General features: G+C 40.4%; 1 protein-coding gene across 4 annotated transcripts in view; it reads right to left on the bottom strand.

Moving 5' to 3' along the window:
* The window catches only part of EFR3A (EFR3 homolog A), a 75,952-nt gene extending 59,825 nt beyond the window's left edge, over positions 1 to 16,127 (bottom strand). The window contains exons 1-3 of one of the 4 annotated variants that reach the window (XM_074557137.1): positions 15,901 to 16,127; positions 11,404 to 11,457; positions 5,669 to 5,749 (exon numbers count right to left, since the gene is read on the bottom strand). Coding sequence is in view for 2 of the 4 variants with exons in the window: in XM_074557121.1 (XP_074413222.1) it covers positions 11,404 to 11,413 (10 nt within the window). In the remaining 2 variants the exon portion in view is untranslated. Of the gene's footprint in view, positions 1 to 5,668; positions 5,750 to 11,403; positions 11,458 to 11,566; positions 11,788 to 15,900 lie in introns of those variants that run through there. The other 3 variants (XM_074557140.1, XM_074557121.1, XM_005479602.4) reach the window with 3 other exon arrangements.
* Positions 16,128 to 22,501: the final 6,374 nt, after the last annotated feature.

Genomic DNA, 22,501 nt, shown 5'->3' with positions numbered 1-22,501 from the left:
CATTCCTAAAGTTCTACCACTGGCAGTGTTTCCATGCTACCTCCTTTCCCCCACCTTTGCGGGTTTCACACAGTAACTTTGCTTTACTTGCTCATTTCTGTCTCCTCAAGACAACCTCTTCCTTTCCTGCTTTGAGATAGTACTGTCACTCTCTATTTTTAATACAGCACTAAAATTATCTAAAACTAATCTGGTTTCAGTGGAAGAAGCTCTATTATATGAGTTTTGCTTCTTAATTCCTGTCCTAACTTATACTCCTACTAAGCTGGCCAATGTCATTTACTTCTCTGACTTCTATCACTGCAGCAAGACAAAAAAGAGACTTTAGGAGACAAGAAAGACACATTTACATAAATCTCCCTGACCCCTCTTCCTCACAGCTGGCACTGATAATCTGTTCAGGGGGAAAAATGAACAGGCAAAGTCCAGCTTTCATTCCTGCCTTCAGGATTTAGTTTGCAGTTGGGAAATGAGTTCTAGGTGATAAATCCAGTGAATAGAAAAAAACACAAACACAGAGTTTTTGTTTCATCATAACTTTATTTCTAAACAAATACTGATTTCATAACAAGGTGTTTCATAAATCAGTGAAAAATGTGATGTAAATAAATGACTGGACTAAAGGAAACAGAGAGTGGAAGAGGCTCACAGTGCTTTGTGTGCTCTCTGAAGAACATGAACTGCTTTTGTTCCTCCATCCAGGCAAAGAGCAGAGCATAGAGCACTCCTGACATGCCAACACACTCACTGAGCACATCCAGTAACACACTGAGCCAGCAGGACATTCTTTACCTGCTATTAAATTCTGAATAAAAGAAGTAAAGAAGGAGAGGCATTATCACAATGCCCTTGTTCTACTCCTGCTACTTCACCCACCTATCTGCTTGTCCAAATGCCTGGCTCCTCCCAGCATCCATGGGTACCAGGGAATGGAAAATCCCCAGCACAGTGACGATTCTGGCATAAAGCAGCCTCTGAGCTCCAGACAATTCTGCTCAAAGCCTGCTTTCACTGTGGCCCTAAGCTATTCTCTTACCCAGATGAGTCATCTTCAGAATACTGCATCCTTGAACACTTGCCAGGCACAGAAGAGAGTTGCAGGTGATGGCGAAGAGCACCGTAAATGTCATGTGTGCCCAAAGGCCAAGCCACCTAATTTGCTAAACACTCCACTGAGAAGAGGAGCTGCCACACCTGCACCTCTCCTGCCAATTTGCTCCCTGTTTGTGGCAGGTTAGGGAGAAACATCTAACACAGAAGTCCAGAAGAGGCTGGTGCACCTCTGGATCGAGACAGACACTGAAGGAGAGGAAAGACTCTACACAAGGCATGGTTGAAAGGTAACAGGCCAAGCAGCAACACTCAGCCTATATCCAGGGTGGCCAGAGGTGAGTAAGAAGCAGCTCTAGAGGGTTACCTGAGGCAAAACTATTCCAGAAGGGTCACTGTCTGCCTCAGGAGCCTTCAAACCATACTTCTGATCAGCAGGTTGGCCAACTACTGGTAAAAATATATATACTTGTCTAAAAGGCTCAGTACTTTGGACTAAGTCCAGACTACAGAATGACTCCCAGATGCTTGAGCTGGTCAGACCTTCTCTTAGTTCCAGCCCCAGGCAGCACAGCAGACTGCTGACAGGGACTTTCTTTGTGCCTTCCTGCCCATGCCCAGTTAAGTCTTAAAATTTCTAGTCTAGATGTTCCACGATTCCCTTTCCATTGCATTTCCTCATACTACTGGACACAGCAAGGAAAAGAGTTACCTTTTCCAGCAAGGAAAAGAGTTATTTTAACACTTGCTGCTCACTCCTGTTTTGCTACAGGAACTAATGTAGATTAAGCTGCTGCCTTTAGAGGAACATCCCTTTGTATACATGAGGATGAGAGGGGAATCCAATGGGAAGCTGGACAAAAGCACAGATCTAGGAGTTACAATTAACTGAACCTTTAAGTTCTCAAGCTTAGGGCAGCAGCACATAGGGATTACTTGGTATCTCAGAACACAAACACCATGAACAGTTCTGCTCTTCAGCAGCTGTTTTAATTCCAAAGTCAGCATCCCAAAAGTAACTGGAATAGCTCCTGACACATAGGAAAATTGCCAAGATGTCTAAACTTTTATCTTCTTGGTCAACTGAAATCTGCATTACAGGGCAGTGTCTTCTGCTTTGAAAGCTGTTGTTTCCCTATACCAAGAAACTGATAGAAAAGTGCCAAACACTCTCTACTTACAGAATTTTATGAAGATTTTGTCAATACTACACATCTTTATTATTTGAAGAGAGCTGTAAGGATGGCACTGATAAACTATCACCTGCCCTACAGACAACAAGCCCACTTCAAACCAATGAGCAACTGGTCAGCAAGTACCCACCAGGGTTTCAAGTCTTCTTAGAAAGAAAGCACCCGAAACTCTGTGCATTGAAAAACCTGAATGTAAAGCCACATGAATTTTTCTGATGACTACTACTTCTTCTATTTCCTTAAGATGATGCAGTTTGCTTTCTTAATCCAACTGACAGGGAAGGAATACAGCTGTAGTGGTAAGAACTCCCAGAACCTTATGCTGCTGCCCATCTTTTTCCTTAGAAAAATGGATGCTCAGAACAGTTGTGTCAGCTCCTCACTGCAGCAGGTGGGCTGGGAGGATTTCATTCTCCACTCCTGCCCAATGGTGCCTCAGCTGGGGTTTGGGCAGCTGCAGCTCAGCTACCCAAACCCCAGGGCTGAGACAGACCGGGGGAGCAGGTACCACACTGCCACTAGAAAAGCAAGGCACAAGAAGGTTTCTGTGAGTGAAACACGCATGAATGTCATGATTAAAAGTCCTGATGATGAGGAAGCAAAGGTTCACAGGCCCTCTCTCTGGAGCCCTCAAAGCTAATAGAGAAGATAAGCTTAGCTCAGGAAACTAGATTTTAACTAGTTCAACATAAAGCACTGACCTGTTCATAGGACACATAAGAGTGTTGTTCTATAGATGCTTTCTTCTATTAAAACATCCCAAAATGCCAACATAAGCATGACCAGAGCTTCAAAAACAAGTTTTACCTTCATTTGAGCAAACCCAGATACAGGCTTCAATAAATTTGCACAGATTTTGAAAAACATTTCCTAATTAAAAGAAAAATGCTCTGTTCACAAGTAGTTCACAGATTACACAGATTTTATTTCCTGCACACATACACAACGTACACAGAAAGTAACATAAGAGTGGATGAAAGTGTTTCTGTGAATCTAGAACCCTACTGTGATATTTAAGCTGATAAAACAGTGAAGCAATTCCACTGAGGCACATACACAGAGCTCAAAACACAAAAAAGCATCTGTTCCTGTTAAGTAACAAAAGTGTTTGAACTGTATTGACATTAATGAAAAATAAAATGCTAAACAAAAATGTTGTAATGTTACTTTGAAAAACAGTCACAGAGTATACTTAGGCTTCAGAATTAAAATTCTTGTTTAAATATCACCAATTTTTAATTAAGTGCTCTTCTTGTGTCTAATCCTAGCTGTTTGACTTTCCCAGAAAGCATTTATAAAATGAGATACTGCCATTTGGACATGGAAACATACGTGTTTCCATTAAAAGAAAAAGGACATTAAAAGAATATGGAATCAAAAATTTGAAAAAAAAAATCTCTTTACATATTATCAAGGACAGGTCCTTGGAGCCACCAATACACTCCATGTTTCATTTCTTCCTTTCTCTGCTACCAGAGTTACCTTGCTCATCCTGCCCTCACAGAAAATCAGCTTTTGAACAATCCAGCAAACAGAAGTATATGCAACAGTTTTAAACATAGACATCAAAGACATTCAGTTTCACTGAAAAAAACCCTTCTAGGTCAATATGAATTATAAAATATTCTCATGGTTGTTATCTTTCCCATTAGCTCTAAAGAGTACTTCATCTTGAGTTCAGGTTTCCCCCAAGAACTGAAATGCAGCTCTTCTCCCAGGCAGTGGGATAGAAGGGTGGAACATATCCCTAAATAGAACCACATATCCCAGTTGGTTAAAAAGCAATTTCTCCCTTCCTGTAATGTCTGATCACTTATAGAGGAGCACAGACACAGTGATTTGCTCTTCTGGGCACCTTCAGCACCTAAAGACTGTGCAAGTCCCTTTTCTACCACAACTTCTGTCTCCCATCAGACTGAACTGGCCAGTCTAGAAGATGGTCAGTGGAGGAGACAGCTTTGCATCTAGACACAAAGAAGTCATTTTAATAATACATCTTACATCTAATAAATACATCTTGTTAAGCAGTAAATCTTGAGTGCCTCAGCTTTCTGTAGAAACCAACAGGACATCTGTGGGCACACAGGCTCACTGGCTTCCGCAGCAATCCAGCAGTTCTTGCCCACAACCAGCACTTCTAGCCACACTGCAATTCCAACATCAGACTCAATTTCCACAAATTATGTTTTGTCAGTTCTGAGGAACTTCAAGCTCACGTCTAAACCAATGCCAGTAATGGATCACAAACTCATTTAATAGAAAAACCACAAGCACCTAGAAACTCTTGAAAACAGCCTGCACTGCATTTATTATGAGACAAGAGAACTCTGCCAGCTCAATCATGTCAGACACAGATCAATTATCACTATTCATACTTTATTACATATGAAGTTCACAAATAGGGTATCATCATCCTGAAGTCCTTTCCTAATCATTACAGTTACATCCTAGTTTAACAAACACAGGAAATTTTTTTTTTAATAGCATAAATTATTGGGTATTTGTTAGTGCACTTGAAACAAAATATCCATGAAGCTTTATCTTCACCGATTTCCTTATGCATTAGCAGCTTTACAAAAAAATCAGGAAGGAGCACTGATTTAGCATAATTATACAGCTTAGTGTTAGATTGGAATTCCTTTCTCATTCTCTTGCTAAGGAATGAGTAAGCATTCTCAAAGCACAATTAAAGACTCAGGGTGCCCATTTCCAGCCAAAGTACAGACTGTTATCAACAAAATACCATAACAGGTCCAAGTACAATTTAGAATCACAACTGTGCTCTTGAAAACTGAAAGGACTGAGACCTTCAACAGACCTCGAGCAGGACACAAGTTACAAAAGCACCAATCATTTTTGAAGTTTTGGGATCTACAAGTTGTTGGACTAGGAATCATAGAATATTCTGACTCCAAATGGTTGCAACAAAGATCAAATCCAACTCCTGGCCCTGCACAGGACAGCCCCAAGAATCACACTGTGTGCCTCAGAGCATTGTCCAAATGCTTCTTGAACTCTCAGAAGACCTGGAAGAGTTTCACTCATCTACCTACCCCACCCTCTTATTAATTTATATCTAATTCTTGCATGAGTTAATCTTGAATAATGTAGCTTCCTAGAAATGAAATAGCATTCTTTGAAAGCCACACAGCTAATTTTTAATCTTCAGCAATCCACAAGGAACATGATTCCCTAGAGGGCTACTGAGGTTCATAAAGGCCAACAGTGGGAAAGAAAGTCCATAAATCAAGGAAAGGGAAAGCCAAAAGACTTTTAAAAGGAGTTCACCCTGGCTTTCTCAGAGACATGCATTTAATCACATAATGGAAATCTTACCCCACTCCCCAAAATCAATTCTGCTTTGTTGTCATGCACAAAAAATAAAATAGTACACTTGCATGCACAATCAGCATGAGCCTTCTTACCCTTTCATCCCATGATTCAGAAATCAATAGCAAACAAGGCTGCACATGAAGATTAATCGACTGCTAGCTGCAAAGCCATTTCTGTAAATAACAACGACAGCCATATTTTAATAAAGCCCCGGAAAGTTACTAAGCTACATTTTAATATTTGGGGAAATGTCCACATACAGTTTGAAAGCACACAGAGGCTGTGATGAGCACTGAATGAAGCTCACCTCTAAAGAATTTCATTTTTTATTTTAGATGCCCAGACTGTGCATACAGAAGTAACAACAACTGAAAAAATTAATTCTTCAAGTTTTAACAAGGAACGGATGAAACACCATTGCTCATTTCTTGCCAACATCAAAGCGTGTTCATTTCTTGGCTATATTGAAGTCTGTTCCAAATGAAAGAAATGGAAGGATGAATGATGATAATGATATCACTCATCATGTCCAGTCTTAATATGAATGGTTTTGACTCTCTATGGAACTGCTCCTCAACATTAACTTTCCCAAACAAGGCTAGGATGATGTGTACATAGAAAGGACAGCTAACAGCAAACAACAAAAGGAACACTTGCTCCAAATCCACAAGTCTTAAAGAAATCCATGAGCATTCACTAAATAAGGAAGCACCAATTTGGTGGCACACAAAGTTGTTTAAGGTTCCATGAGTTAAATAAACAGATGCACAAAGAGTTACGGTTTTCCAGCTGCAAGTTCCCGTTTTGTTTCCTTTCCTAGCGTAATCAAGGATACATTTGGAGAAGTTACTACTTTTTCTTTTCAATCCAGTTGCCTAAAAATCAGCTGAAAAAAACCCCTGTAGCTGTTTTCGTATTTAAAGCAATTCTTGCATATTAGCATGCAAAGAATCTATTAAACATTCTGCAACCATAGCATTGTAATAGTTACAGACATTCTGAAATAGTTATTTCCCTTTTCTGGCCTAGTCCTAGCAAGTGGCAGACTGCCAAAGGAAGCCCAAGCCCATGGCCTTCCCCTGGCAGCTGTTTTCCAAGTTCCCAGGGTCCCTTAGGTTAGTAGTTAAAAAGCACATGATACAGAGCCCCCAATGTGTCTCATCCTAAAATACCAGAATCAAGCAGCAAACAAAAATGTCAGATACCCCCTGATATCACTCTTCTGTAATAGCTGAAATATGAAAATGTTACAGAATGGCAACCTATGTAACACTGTTTTAAGTAGTCAATAATGCTGTCATAAAATTAAGAGGATTTCTCCTGCCTAAAAAATAAACTAAGAAATTACAAAAAGTGTTTTATTGGGTAGCAGGTCCCACTGTAAAGTGTGAAGGCCACACAAGAAATATACTCCAGATAAGGAAAAAAGTGTGATGGATGGAAAGAGTGGAGACAGTAATTAATGAGAACTATGGCTTGATTTTCACTAAAAACATTAGAAAGCTTAGTCCTTGATAAATTTATATTGACACATTTAGGAACACATCTCCAGTCACTGTATTCCAGAATTTTATTTCACAGAGTGATAAATCTTCCCTTCCCATCACCAATCTTGTTAATATCTACTTATTACACATACACAAAAACTAGAATCATAAAACACAAATAAATTATATTCCCAAAATTGTTGGGAGAGGAGAAACCAAAATGAGGAAGTTATCTGCCTCTAAAAATGTGTTAAAAATGTTAAATGCCAGTTAAGAATTCACTCATTTCAAAATCCATTTCAAGTGCTGTTTTCCCTCCTACACTTGGCAAGAAAACTCTATGCACATAGAAAATTATAATTTTTAAAGTTTGATGGGTATTTTTGGGTTTGAGGGAAGAGTGGGTCATTTACTTGTTTGAAGACCATGAAGTAACACACGGAAAGAAGTAGCATGCATGAATGCAGAAACTGACAGGCACAACTCAATTGTTCCATCCTCTGTTTGTTCTCACCTTGCACAAAACCGGGAAGCCACCAGCAAGCTCCACCTCTGTCAGAGGAGCTGCCTCTGCACAGGCAAGGGGTAAAAACCCACATGGTGTTTGGGAAGCCAAGGAAATAAAATATGATGTACTTTAATGAGCACGCTTGGAGCCATTCTGAAGTCACCAAAACTGCCTCTTCACTGCAAACAAGAACAGGCCAAATCATGGAATATTTTCCACATAACTAATATATGTACCTCCTAAATCAGAATGGTCCCTTTCCAACTGACAAATATCTGACAGAAGAGTGTGGGAGGTGTTCATATTACTACATTTCACAGCCCTAAATCAAAGGAAGAATGTGGGAACATTACACTTGGCAAAATCCTCATTTTTATTTATTTCTTCTCTTAATTTATATGTTAGAGTCAGTCATAAGGACCTGGCAATCAGTTAAAAACAATTTAACTAACAATTCTTATTAACAAAACCTTGAAAACCAAAGATATAGTTATACTAAAGCATAAGCCAAAGGAGAAAAGAATAAGCTAAGAAAAAGTTTAAAAAATTCAAACACAGAGCTACCACAAGTAAAATATAGTTTTATAGTCAACAGGTGCTCTCACCTGTGTCACATATAATTCTTCCAGTTCAAGAGATTTCATTTTAGTATAAAAGCTGCCTTTTCAGTTAAACATTTCACTGAAGCCAGGGAATAGATCCAGTAAGTAGGTCAGCTGTTTCTAGAAAAGAAAAACCTCACTATCTACCAAGCTGTGTTTCAAACATCTGATTAAGTGTGAATATCCAGAACATAATGTTCAAAAAGAGAGTCTTCAACAAATATTTTGGTATGACTTAGCTAATGCTTCTTCTCCTTAGCAGAAGCATTTTCAATCCAAATGCAGCCAATAAAAAAACCTACCAAAACCACTCATGTTCTGTAACAGAAGTATGCTAAATGAAATTATCTGCACAAATTACTCAACAGGGAAACTGAGAGCACAAGAGGCAAGTGAGAAACACATACTGCCTGTACTGCAGAGGCTATCTAGTTATATATTCTTTGGCTTCACTTTTAAATAAAAGCACTATTTAATCTTTTACTCCACAGTCTCTTTGTGATAAAGCACACCTTAAACAGTTACTAAAACACCTGTGGTTCAAACCTACTCCTACTGTACTCAATCAGAAATGAGAAAACATTTCTTCAACAACATTTCAGAATTTGCATTTCAGCTTCAGCTGAAGACACCATGCATGTCTGTAACCATTTGCATCAATATCCATGCTATTTGCACAAGAAAAACTTGTAACAAAGTTAAACATAAAACGTGCAGGGAAAAGCTACACCTTGGCAAGGTTGATCCAGTGCTGCAGCAATGCCAGAGCACCTCACCTCCACTGCAGATGTCAACACAAGTGCCATGTCATGGCTGGGCAAAACCAAGTGCTTTTACTTCTCAAGGTAAAGAGAGCAGACTGAAACATTTCTATTTGGGCTATTACAACTGCAGTGAGACTAAAATCTTAACATTTTTTAGGACTTAATGCAGCACTAAATCCCCACATTCCTAAGTGGGACTGCTAAGCAGAAACATCAATAGAAAATGTAATAATCCAAATATGCAATGAACAATTCGTGTAGAGCCCAGCAGCCATGGCTGAGCTGAGGCTGAAGGAGAAGAGGATCCATCATCCATCACCTCTGGCTCATGACCTTTGCTCATCTCCCCCCCTCGGTACCACAGCCTAGCCCTGACTCACGCCTGTTTTTCCACAGCTAATATTGAAGGAGTTAAAAAGCACATTGTCCTGCCAGTGCTTCACACACAGTAACTTCAATGCTGACCTCTGAAGTATCACCAGGTACAGCTGAATTCCCCAGAAAGACTAATGAAGCTTTTACTCAGTCTTTATGTAATTCCAGTCATCTGGATCTCTCATGATATTCCAGAACACTGCCTTCAGACCTATACATTCATTCAACTACTGTAAGAAGGGAGGGAAGGATAAAATTGCCACCAGGAACTGCTATGCAGACCCAGGAAACAAAGTAGTGGATATGGAGTTGGTCAGTATGACCCAAGAAGTCTATCAAAATTTCCTGTTAACCAGATACTGTTTTTCTACTTCCTTTGTAAAGAACTCATTGCAACATGACAGAAAACAGAGATATTTTTGGAAAATATCTCACCATAACAACCTTTTGTTTAGGAATAAGTTTCATTCCTAAAGACAGTCAATGCACTTCTTGATGTGTGGGATGAGAGAACTTCATGTGAAAATAAAATAAAATAAAAACAACACACAAAATCCCCCAGCCTTTAGAAACAAATGAATTTTTCAGATTTTAAGGACAAATACTTTAAGATTCAAAGTAACACTGTAGCAGCAGCCTGTTTCACCAATATGCTCTGAAAAGAATCCTATGGAACCTTTGGAGATGCCTAAATTAGCAGGCAGAAGATTTCCTTTCCACATGCAACAGAGCTGAATTCCTGAAGGCTCTACCTCTATTGATCAGAAATACAACCAGACACAAAAGGATGCTTGCTTGCCTTAAAATCCCATTGTACTTCTTCACTGCCAGAACTCTTGGAAGTAAAATATTATGAAAATACTGCTGTTTCACAAGAATTGCAATGCACACATCTGTTAGCTTTCCTTTTCTTCACCCATGCAGTTACACTCATTAACACAGGCAAAGATAAATAAATGGCTGGGTAGTTCTGAGTGTCCTGCACAGATAAACATTGCAATCAGTTCTTTTGGTCTCCTTTAACTCCCATCTGACTGCAGTGATGCAAACTCTACTTGCATTGATAGTAATGACCCTAAACATAAGCACATCTGGTTTAAACAAAAACAAAACAAAAAAACCAAACAAAATACCTCAACCAACCAAAAAACCCCAACCAAACAAAAAAACCCACCTCATTTTTCCAGTTTAATAGGTTAAAAAATTCCACTCACTCCTTTACATGACAGCTGTGACAGATCTTACTTACAGTAAGGTATTTGACATGACCAGGGTTCAAATGACACAACACAGAACAACTGCAAGGCATTTCTAGTGCCCCAGAGTCACAGCTTATTACAAATCACAGCAATGAACAAATGCCCAAAGACTTCCTCATGAAATTAAGCATCCATGAAATGCACGACAAACCTATATCAGAATGCACTCAGTGTGACTGGTACTGTAACTTTTTTGATAAAGCAGATTGCTTTATCCAAAGACCGGTGTTAGCAATCTTACTACAGATCACATATAATTTTTTCTAAACAGAAAAAATTATTAAAGGAATAGTTAATTTTATATTTTTATAACACATTTTATAACTTGATCCTTTGATTTAGAGAAATTTGCTACTCTTGAAGGTAAATAATTTGATTCATAGAAACATTTGCCTCAAAAATCTCACTTAACTTTGAATGTCAAAATTTTAAGTCTTATCACGTTTTATCCGAAATAGTGATTCTATCTTCTATAAACACTAGCTGTCCTTTTCCAAGGACAGGATTATAGCTATATCAAAATATAGATTTTTAATATCAAAAATCTTTTTTAGATTTGAATCCAACTATTTCAGAACACAGTCTAAATCATAAAATTCAACGTTGTACTGTGAAGCTGTAATCAAAAAGGCAAATGCACAGCTCATATTATTATTGTAAAATATATGGAGATTTACGAAGGCAGAGGCTAGATAATTTAACATCTTAAAATTCTTATAAATGACAGAAAGTATAATGCTTCTTTTTGCATTTTTTTCAATTTTTAAACCCCAAAAGTAACAGCAAACACCCCTAAATATTGTCTTAATGTATTTAAGATAAGAATACTTACTGCCAGGCATTGTTTATCGAGGATCTGTCTTCAATTTTGTAAAAACATAAGAAACTATGAAGAAAACAAACAAAAAAACAATGTCAGGACCATAGCTTAAGACAATTTACATCCAAATATGCTCATTAACTCATGCAGAATGAGCATTCTTCAGCTCCAGTACCAGAGGGGCTGCTACCACAGAAATGCAGATATCCTCTTAGCTGACCAGACTAGATGTAATTTTGCCTGTTCCTGAAATGCAGTCATTCTGCTCTTGTCTTTGATGCTGGAGTAAACATTTCTCTGCTGTGTACTGTGACCTTCCCAGGTGCCACTGTTCAGGATGATAAATCCTGCTCATCTCACAGGATATTTCCACTTCAGCTCTGAACCACAGCTCTGCCCTGTTCAAATGCCTGAGAGAGGCTTCTGCTCAACACTGCAAAAAACAACTGAAAATCCTGTGTGGCCCTTCCTAGGGCATTTATCTCCTACTATCAAAAAAGGCAGATTTCAGATCAGAGTGAAATCTCCTATATACAATAGCAGCTCAAAGGATTTTTGATGCAATTAAACATATTCATAAAATGAACTCATCTGAAGTTACAACAATCTATTTTGGATATAAAAGTAGCCAAATCTACTGTTCCTCTAATTAGCACTAAAATGTAAATTATTTGAAGATTTTTCTGTATTAAAGCAGTGTGTTTGGCTTTTACTAATTGCCAAATGCAAACTCCCCACAAAGAAGAACAAAATCTCAGTTAATGATACTGGGTGTTGCTTTCTTCAAAAATAAAATAAATTTTGTAATAAAAGTTATTCTGCTAATAATTGTATGTATACATACACCAAAAAATTGTAATTCCACAGATGGATAATGTGAGAATAAACATTTCATTTCGTCAACATATGTTTTAATGACCACATATTAAAGCAATATTCATAGTTGCTAAAAATAAACTTCATTCTTGTATATGCATTTCAATCAAAGGTTAAAATTTGCTGACAGCAACTGGGATTAAAAATAGTGCTTCAAAGTAAGTTATTTAAAATATGCCATCTATTAGAAAGCTGTATGTCCCTCTCCAAGGGCAGCATGAGAAAGAGTGTAATTTTATTAAAGGAAAGATGCTGCAGATTGTCATGTCCAACAGACACACGGAGAAGCAAAATCTCTGGCTCAGAATGTAGTTATGGACCTAGCTGAAACACTACAGAAAACAAATTTACTGACATAAAAGAAAATAAAAAAGCAGAGAACCTGGTGAGAGTTTCAGGGAGTCAAGTGCCAGAGACTCAGAAGTGTTTTACTGACCATCTCCAGCAATCAGGAATTCAATACATTTTCCTAAAACACAGCCACTGCTCTCAGCAAAGTCAACTCACTTGTACAAAATTTTTAACAGAGTTTTCTGCAGAAATTACTAGAAAAGTTGTATCAACTAAGACATATAGAAAATATCTGCTTTAAAATAATTCACTGGGGTTTTAGTCATTTTATGATCTGTAACAGGACCAAAATTCCACATGGAGGTGGCCTGGCCTCTACATGCAGAACAGAGCACACAATTTCCTCTCCATAAAGTCTTCAATCTCTGTCTCACTTGGCCTAGGTCACAGTTTCATCCACAGCTGCTGTCACCTGTTACAGCAGAACAGAAATGACCAAGCCAAGAAGCTTTTCACTCTGAGTTTGCTCAGCTATTTGTCACTGAGCTACAATTTTACCTAACAAAAGAGGGAAATGTCCCTCACAGAATTTGCTGAAGCAGAACTTAGCTAATTCTCTAAAAGAGATCATGTGATACCGTTTCGTTTTCTGGCCTAACACTTGCTGTTTAACACATTCCATGTCAATTTGTGACATGTGACAGATCAACAGATGCAACTTATGGATATCAAATACTACACACTGCTTTCTTCACCAAAGCAACTGACTCCTGGATACGAAGAGGGTAAACAAAATCACACCTACTTTTCTGTGGAGGACTAAGAGTCATTGCCTTTTTTCTAAGGATATAACAATAGTTCTAAAGGTAATTATAATCAAAGTGCAAAGCTAGTGAATGTGCCTTAAAAGATAGAGGAACACTTTCATGACACATAAAATTGTTTTCTACAGAAAAACTTTCAGTTCTATTTTGAGATGATTTTACACCATTTGGCAAGGAAACCCAAGGCCAATTTATTGTTCATCACAACAAGGATAAAAATACAGTTTGTTCCATTTTTTTTTTTCAGTAACTAACCCAGGATCTGAAATTAAAGGATAGTTTATAAGCACAAATATTTCTTATTATCACAAGATTCCAGAAATGGCATGGAAAGCCAACCAGAAAAGCAGAGATTGTTTTCCTGTATGCCCTAATACAATGGACCTCTTTAAGAGACCTAAAATGGAAAAAATTTATATAACCTTGTGCTACAGGTAAAGAAAGAGAAGTCAGCACACCTGAGATTTTCTATTTTCTTCCAATAAGCCTCTGTTATGTTATTATGTAACACCATAAATATTTAACTTGATTTTGAGTCTCCAAAATGAAATTGCCATCTGGGCTCCTTTCCCTTCCTCCAACTTAAGCCAAATAAAGGCAGAGGCTTAAGCACCTCTCACAGCCACACAGCCATGAACTGAAAAATTAAAATCCACTGCACATTTACTTTATAAATCACTTAGCTCCCAATTCATATTTCCTCTTTGAAAAATTAATCAATGCCTTTAGCTTTGAAAGTAGGCAAATGGCCAGTGCAGTGCAACATTAATAAATCACATGTTCATTCCTAAGTATAGACCATTAAGCTCCAACTGTGATTCCCAGAACCCAAAAAATGTAATATAAAATGGATTTACATACCACAGTAATTCTGGGAAATACCTGACTTTAATCTGAATTATCTGATTCTCATCTGGAGAGGAAATGCCATGTATGAAGCTGGCTTAACCCTGCTCTCTTATCCAAGACAGAATGCAACTACAGAAAACATGATTTGCTTTCATTTCAAAAAATTACCTATTTTCAAATTGTTCAAAAATTGTGTGGTAACTTGACAAGGATTGCTCCCTTATGGAGCTGGGCTAGGCAGTTAAAAGTCATTGACACCAACCAAAGCTGTTTCTAACCTGTACTTTTTATAATTTAGATTTTATCATGATATTTGAATTGCCAACTCTGGTGAGTAATTTCACATCCCCTTCAACTTTCATGCAACATAAAATTTGTTCATTCTTTTCTACTGCACGAGTTTGGACCAAAAGTAGAGAGAAGGTACTGCCCATCACGAACGGCAAACATTGGTAACATCTAAAACAGATGTTGAAACACAAACTATATTTTTATTACATTTTTGTAAGGTTTTTCCCTCAATCAGAAGTCAATCTCCTTCTAGCAGCCTTTTTTAGACAAATATTAAAATTGTTGTTGTCAAAAGGCTTAAATAAAACCTATGGATAAGCCTTTAGGCCTATCAGGGCACTACAATCAAGATCTCAACTCCAAACCACCAATTTCTCAAAGAAATTTTATCATATGTTTAAGAGCATTAACACCAAGATGTCCCAAACTTACTAGAAAAATATTTCATATTATTTAGAATTAATTACAAGTGTTTTAGGGAGTAATTACCTATAAAATCCCAAAACTTTGGCTGTTAACTCTGGGTTTAGCTTACCTACCCAGTTTGCACAGTAAACATTCACGTAGCTTTGCAAAGTGAAACACCTGGGCGGGCAAACTGGGTTTGGATACAGCAACTCAAACTCTGGTTTAAAGTTAGTTATAGGCTTTCCCACAAGTGCTACAGCAGCATAGACACAACGTAAACCACAATATTTTCTTCCGGGTATCTCAGCTCAAAGGACCACGGGATAACTTTCTGGATGTATCCAAAAATAATCGTCGTACTATGGTTTTCAGCAACAGGATTTGTGACCCCACACCTCAATTACCTAAAGCATGGCTCCGTGATGCACAATTAACTTTAAAGACGAAACCAAGAAAGCTCACAGTGTCGTCGTCCTGCCAATTTACATTGTGTTCAGTTATTATCTCGCTGTCTTAAGGTCCGTTTGAGGAAAACCTGCAGAGGGAACTCCCAAAGCCACAGCCCCGCCCGGTAAAAGCGGGGGATGCGCTCGCTGTCCCCGGAGCTCCCGTGGCGAGCAGACCGGTCCGAGGCGGAGAGCCAGCCTGCCAGCCCTTCCAGCTGCCAGCCCTTCCACCGGGAGCCAGCCTGCCAGCCTGCCACCCTGCCAGCCCTTCCGCCGGGAGCAGCGCCCACAGCGACCGCTCGAGCCGCCACCACGGCGGGTCCAGGCTGAGGCTATTCCCAGAGGCTTCTCCTCACCGCCAACCCGGCGGCCCGAGCCTCCCGCCACTCCCTCAGCGCCCACCCCTCCGGCGCGTCCTCCTCGTTCCCAAGCGTGGAGAAGGGGAAAGAAAAGAAAGATCGCAACGAGGAGGAGACTGCGAGGGTGAATACGAGTGGAGCACTGCCCAGCTGCCCCAAACTCACCTCAGCCTCCCATCCGGCTCCGTTTAGCAGCCGCCATCTTCACCGGCTCCCCCTGCCCGGTTAAGTTCTCTGTAGCGCAGTGCACGCCGGGAGTTGTAGTTCTATCAGGAGTAGTTCCGTCTCCTTTTCCGTCTATCCCTCCCACACAGCGAGGACACCGAGGGGTCTTGGCAGACGAAAAAGCTTCCCATCACGGCACGGAGGGACAGCCCCCGGTTATGGGGCTGGCTGAGCCCCGCCAGGGGCGGACCGGGCGGGCGGAGGCTGCCGAAGCGGACTACAACTCCCAGAGGCACTTGCGGCGTGGGCTCGCCGGCTGCTGGGGGCGGCGCTGCCCGTGTCCCGTGGCCTGCCCCGCGCCGTGAAGGCGGCTCGGTGCCGCGGGCGGGTGCTGGTGCCGGGTCCCGTGGTCCGGCCCGGGCAGTGCGCTGGGCTCCTCTCAGCTATGGTCTGAAGGAAGGCGCAGGGGAAGGTGAGCGGTGCTGGACGCTCCCCTGAAACCGGAGTTCAAACTCACCTACACAGACCGTGATACCAAACTCCAGTGAAGCCCAAGGCAGCACAATCTCTTAGTCTGTTTTCTTTGAAATAATACTGCCAGCTTCCAGATCTGATGCCTTTGATGCCAGATTTTCCAGACAAGCAAAGGGAAAACAGGTCTTTCACAGAATCGTTAAGGTTGGAAAAGACCTCCAAGATCATTGAACCCCACCTACAACTTTGTCAAGCAGACTAGGGCACTGAGTGCCACAGATCCAGTGGCTGAACACCAGCACCTCCCTGGGCACCCTTTTCCAATGCTGAATCACCCTTTCAGTGAAGAATGTTCTCCTGATGTCCAACTTGGACCTCTCCTGCTGCAACTTGAGGTCATTTCCTCTTGTTCTGTTGCTTTTTGCCTGGAAAATGTGACTGACCCCCACCTGGACCCAACCTACTTCCAGGCAGCTGTTGGGAACCAGAAGGTCCCCCTGAACCTTCCTTTCCCCAGGCTAAAAACTCTGAGCTCCCTCAGCTGCTCCTTATCAGACTTGTGCTCCAGCCCCTTCCCCAGCCCTGTTGTCCTTTTCTGGACATGCTGCAGCACCTCAATGTCATTTTTGTCATGAGGAGCTGAAAACTGAGCACAGGAGTTGAGGTGTGGCCTCACCAGTGCTGAGTACAGAGCGACACTCAATGCTCTCACACTGTTGCTGATACAGGCCAGGTGCCGTTGACCCTCTTGGCCACCTGAGCAACACTGGCTCCTGTTCAACCACTGTTGACCAGCACCTCCAGGGCCTTTCCCACCACTCCAGCATCTTTCCAGCCACTCTTCCCTGAGCCTGCAGTGCTGCCTGCAGCTGTTGTGACCCCAGTGCAGGGCCTGGCACTTTGCCTTGTTGAACCTCATGCATTGGTCTTGGTCCATTGATCCAGCCTATAGCCCTAAAAGCCCATTTCCTGTTGTAGTTCCTTCTAAAGGAGAACATGTTAATCCATTTGAATTTATATCTTTCGGTTTCTTCAGTTCTGCTATTGTTTCATCTGTTAAAAACTAGCCTTTCATTTTCTTAGCTTTTGAAACTACTTGAAACTTTCCTTTCACCAATAGTAGAAACAGGATCAGTGTTTCACTTGTGTTCCTTGAAAACAATCCCTAAAAATGTGAAGAGGAACTGAGATGCCTACATGTCTCTCAGTTTTCAGCAGTATCCAAAACATGTTAATTTGGGAAAATTGGACAGGCTCTCACATGTGGGTGCAACTGAGCAAGTTAAAATAATAAACTGTAGTCTTTCTTATTCATTTATATAATTTCTGAAATACAGCTTATGGCTTTGAACTCTTGGGGCCAAACATAATGAAAGTGATAAGAAACAGTGAACATTCAGCCTTCCATAAATATGTGTATTGAGTTAGTGCCTGCAAAGCAGAACATGTTGGCATTAGCAGCCAATTTCTTAAGGTTTCTGCCAGCAGCAGTCAGAACTACATAGATCTACATTTGCCCTTTGTCCTTGAAGTACATCTGGTGATAATAATCCTCCTCCTTTTCTGAAACCTAGAGGAAAGTTTTAATTTTTTTTTTCATCAGCCAAAAATTCAAATGCATTATCATGGTTTTAACTTGTGTCAGATGCAGCTTTAGTTCAAAGATCATCTTTCTAACCATCAGCTACAGTTTGCTCTCTTAACTGAAGTGTTTCATTCCAGCTATTTGTCTCATTTTTCTTTTCTCTGTGCATAAGGGCATGCAGGCTTCAACATTCTCGTCATGACATATGGTTTCAGCAGAATGCTGGCAACCAGTGCACTTGCTATATCTTACTAGTTGTCTAAACAAAACAAGCAGCAAGCCAGGGGGGAGCCACTGCTCACAGATATTAAATGTAACACTGTGAGCAGCATCCTGATTTCTCTAAAATAGTTTAAAACCAATTTAAGTTGCCTGACATTATAGTTCCTGCTTCTGTGATGAATAACCTTTATTCTCTGAGGGGTTTCAAAATGTTTTCCCCTATTTTTATTGTTTTAAACACATCACTGTATGTGGAGTAGCCTTACAGAATAAATACAGTGTTGGGGTTGAGGCTTGTTTGAAGACAGCTGATATGTTTCAAAGCAGGCTTCTTTTATTACAACATTACATAAACCATGTGGTATGTAATACTTAATAAAAGTCAATGAAGCCCTTAGCATAATTGTAGTGCTGTTGTTTAAAACAACTATTTTTCTAATTCAGTTTCAAAACAGAGGAAACAGCTGTAGTCTATGAATATATGTGTTGATCTCTTTGACCTTCCTTATGTGTTATGTAATGGGTAGCAAATTTAGTTGTGAATTACAAGAATTTTTCATTTTAATGAGGACATCAGAAGAGTATCTGGACACCTTTTTGTCCAATGCCAATTTTTCATTTATTGTCAATGAAACATGGACCTGATACTTTGACCACATTTGTCTGACAATCAAACTACCCAGTAAGATTAAGAATAAGTTGAATTGAATACATAAAACATTGCTGCATGGGTAATTTGCAGCCAAACTATCTGGTTTTACACCCCCCCATCCCAAGCCCATCAAAGTGGACTGGCCAGTTTTGCTTGAATATCTCCTGAGCAGGGAAGTTGGAGCAGATGACCCACTGTGGTCCCTTCCAGCCTTACCCAGTCTGTGATTCTGTTATTATTATATTAGCAGAACTTTTAGAGCTTTCACTTGAGTAGTATCGAAAGTGTGAGACTGAAACATCTTGTTCAGCACCCAATAATAAAATGTGAATTACATGAGTAATTTGGTAGCAAAAGGTTGTTTATTTTCTGATTGGATTAGTAAGTCACCTAAGACTGCAATGAAATGTTCAGTATTTACAGCAAGCAGCAATAAGTACTTCAGTTTGAAGTGCTCATGGAGGTTCAAAAGGTATCAAGAATTAGTTAGCCTTAAATGGTCTAAGAGAATGACCATTTAAGCTTTAAAAGCTCTTCAAGAACTTTTAAAGAAACAAATAAAGTAAAAAATCCCAAAAAATTAACATATCCCAATAACAATATAATGCAGGAATAACAGAAACCTGATAATGGTTTTATACCTGTGTAGGAAGGATAATGTTAATTGTAAAATGTTGCAGATAAAGAAAAAGAGATAAGGGAATATTCATTACTCATTCACAGAAATGAGTAATGGGTGCGTTAGTGAACATTAATAATCCAGTTGCTGAGCAGTTATAATCCATTATAACATTAATTTCAGCTTTCAGTAATGAAAAAACAGGAGTTTTCATAGCAATGACTCCATTGCTTGCTCAGCCACCACTAAAGAAAGCCACTCAAAGGCATTTAATGAAATGAAAATGAAATGTTGTAATTATATAATGAGACACCAAGTAACAATTTTGTTAATATGTTTTTTGTCGTATTTTTCCAACCTTGCCTTTTTATGGTTGATTCTATAAATGGGTGGCAACTACAACATTTTATTACCATCCAAATGTGGTTGGTGATATAAGATGTTTCCACCAGCCCCATGTAGCCAGTGGCAAAGTCTAATGGGGAGTAGAGGCTGATGGTGGATTGTCGTGACCTGAATGAAGTCACACTGCCTCCAAGTGCCACCGGGCTGGATGTGTTGGAATTCCAATACTAGCAGGAGTTAAAGGCAGCCAAATTGATATCACTGATGCATTTTTCTCAGTCCCTCTGGCAGCAGAGTGCAGACCAAAGTTTGCTTTTGCTTGTAGGAGTGTCCAGTATACCTGGAATTGACTGCCCCATGGGTGGAAACACAGCCCAAGCATCTGCCATGGACTGACCCAGACTGCACAGGAAAAGGTGGAGCCTCAGAACATCTGCAACATATCAATGCTGTCCTTGTGTGGGCAATATAGCAGAAGAAATTTTTGAGAAAGAAAAAAATAATCCAAATTCTTCTGAAAGCTGCTCTTGCCATAAAACAAAGTAAGCTAAACAAACCTGCACAGGTGTGGCAGGACTCTCCCCCTACCACAGAAGAGCTTATCTCTTCTATCAGCTGGTGTGATTCTGGGCATTCTCCCCCTCACATGAATTGGTGAGATCACCCAGGCTGGACATTTGTCTGGCAGCGAGTTATCTCTGGTGCCAGAGGTGGAATTCCCAGCTGACAATAAACATTTGGCCTTGAGAACAAGATGTAGGGAGATAAGCTGGAACTTCTGACTGACAGACACTTCACTTTACAAACTGTAAAAGCTCCACAAAACTTTCACCAAATCAGAAATCTCCTACACACACCCTGAAAACATGTAGGGCTTTTCCCCAAAGTTGGGATGCAAATTTTGTGTTTATTTTTCTGGAAATTGAGTGAAAGGATTCTATGTGTACTCCATCATCAATTTAGTGGTAGCATTTTTATTGGGCACTGTATTTTTTATCTACTCATAATTCTTTTTGTTTTGTCCTGCTTAGTAAGTATTCTGTTTAAAATCTTGTATCTGTTAATCTTGTATCTATTCAATAAATAATTCATTTTATAATAGACTTAATCAGCCATTCTTAAGAACTTGCAAGCAAGAGCAATTTGGTGTGCAGGCTGCATCGAACAGAGCTATTGCCAGAAATCTGAGTCAAAGGCAGGACTTGTCTAACCTTTCCCTCCCTCCCTCCATAACAACAAGAGATCAAGTTCTTGGGAAATAAAATGGTAGGATAGATGCAATCCATGGAAGTGGTTAACAAAATAGCTGTCCTCAGTGGCTAACAGGAAGGAATCACAAGCTTTCCTAGGCCTAGTGGGGTTCGGGAGTGTCGTGCTTTGAGAGGAAGTGAGTTTTTTGGGATGCACATTCCAGGTTATAGTCAGCTTGTTGGCCCCTTTAGCAAGTGATCCAGAAGAAGAAATATTTTGATTGTGGCCTTGAACAACAGGAGGCCTTTGAGCAGATCAAACAGGAAACAGCTCTTGGTCCTGTATTGACAGGACCAGCCATGCAGAACACGCTGTACACTGCAGCAGGGGAGCAGGGTGTCACCTGGAGCCTCTGGTAAAGTGTACTGATTTGAAAGCAAACCAGTGGGAGAGCCCAAGTCAGAACTACAATTTGATAGGAAAATTAAAATAAATGCAATTGTACAAAACACTGACAGAGTCAGAATACAACCTGATAACCCTGTTGTTAAGGGTATTGGTAGCAGACCAATCTAATGGTGGCTGCATTCCTCTTGGAGTAATAGATATGGTTCTGTTGCAGCAGTCATCCTGTAGAAGGATGTGGTCTTCCTCTGATGGTTCAGTGGTGATGTAGATGGGCTGGGTCTTCCTCTGGGAATCCAGTAGATAAGGCTGCTTGTGGTGCTCCAAACCCCAGGTTATATCCAGGTAGGAATGCTTGGCTCCTCCCTCTGGGCAGAGCATCTCACAATGGGAGGATATAATTTTATCAGTCATACAGAGACTTGATGGCCCATTAACAGAAGATATCACCCCCAGAGAGAGTTATGAGGGATGGGTCATGGAAGAGATAAAGAACACTGGCCCACCTGGTTTTAACAGATAGAATACATACTTAGGGATCTGTGCTGGGGCCAGTTCTGTTTAATATTTTTGTTGATGACATGGATGAGGGCTTTGAGTCCTTTATTAGCAAATTTGCAGATGACACTAAGCTGGGAACGTGTGTTGACCTGTTAGAGGGACAAAGGGCTTTGCAGAGGGACTTGGAACGGTTGGATGGATGGGCAGAATCTAATGGGATGAAGTTCAATAAGTCCAAGTGCCAAGTCCTGCACTTTGGCCACAATAACCCCCTGCAAGGATATAAGCTAGGAACGGTATGGCTGGACAGTGCTCAGGGGGAAAGGGACCTGGGGGTGCTGGTTGACAGTCGGCTGAACATGAGCCAGCAGTGTGCCCAGGTGGTCAAGAAGGCCAATGGCATCCTGGCCAGTATCAGGAACGGTGTAGCCAGCAGGAGCAGGGAGGTCATTCTTCCCCTGTACTCAGCGCTAGTGAGGCCTCACCTGGAGCATTGCATCCAGTTCTGGGCCCCTCACTTTAGGAGGGACATTGAGATGCTTGAGCGTGTCCAAAGGAGAGCAACGAGGCTGGTGAGGGGCTTGGAACACAAGCCATATGAAGAACG

Source organism: Zonotrichia albicollis, chromosome 1, assembly GCF_047830755.1.
Source record: "Zonotrichia albicollis isolate bZonAlb1 chromosome 1, bZonAlb1.hap1, whole genome shotgun sequence".
Classification (NCBI taxonomy): Eukaryota; Metazoa; Chordata; class Aves; order Passeriformes; family Passerellidae; genus Zonotrichia; species Zonotrichia albicollis.
The sequence above is the reverse complement of the archived record's forward strand: the minus strand, read 5'-3'. Positions and strand labels throughout refer to the sequence as shown.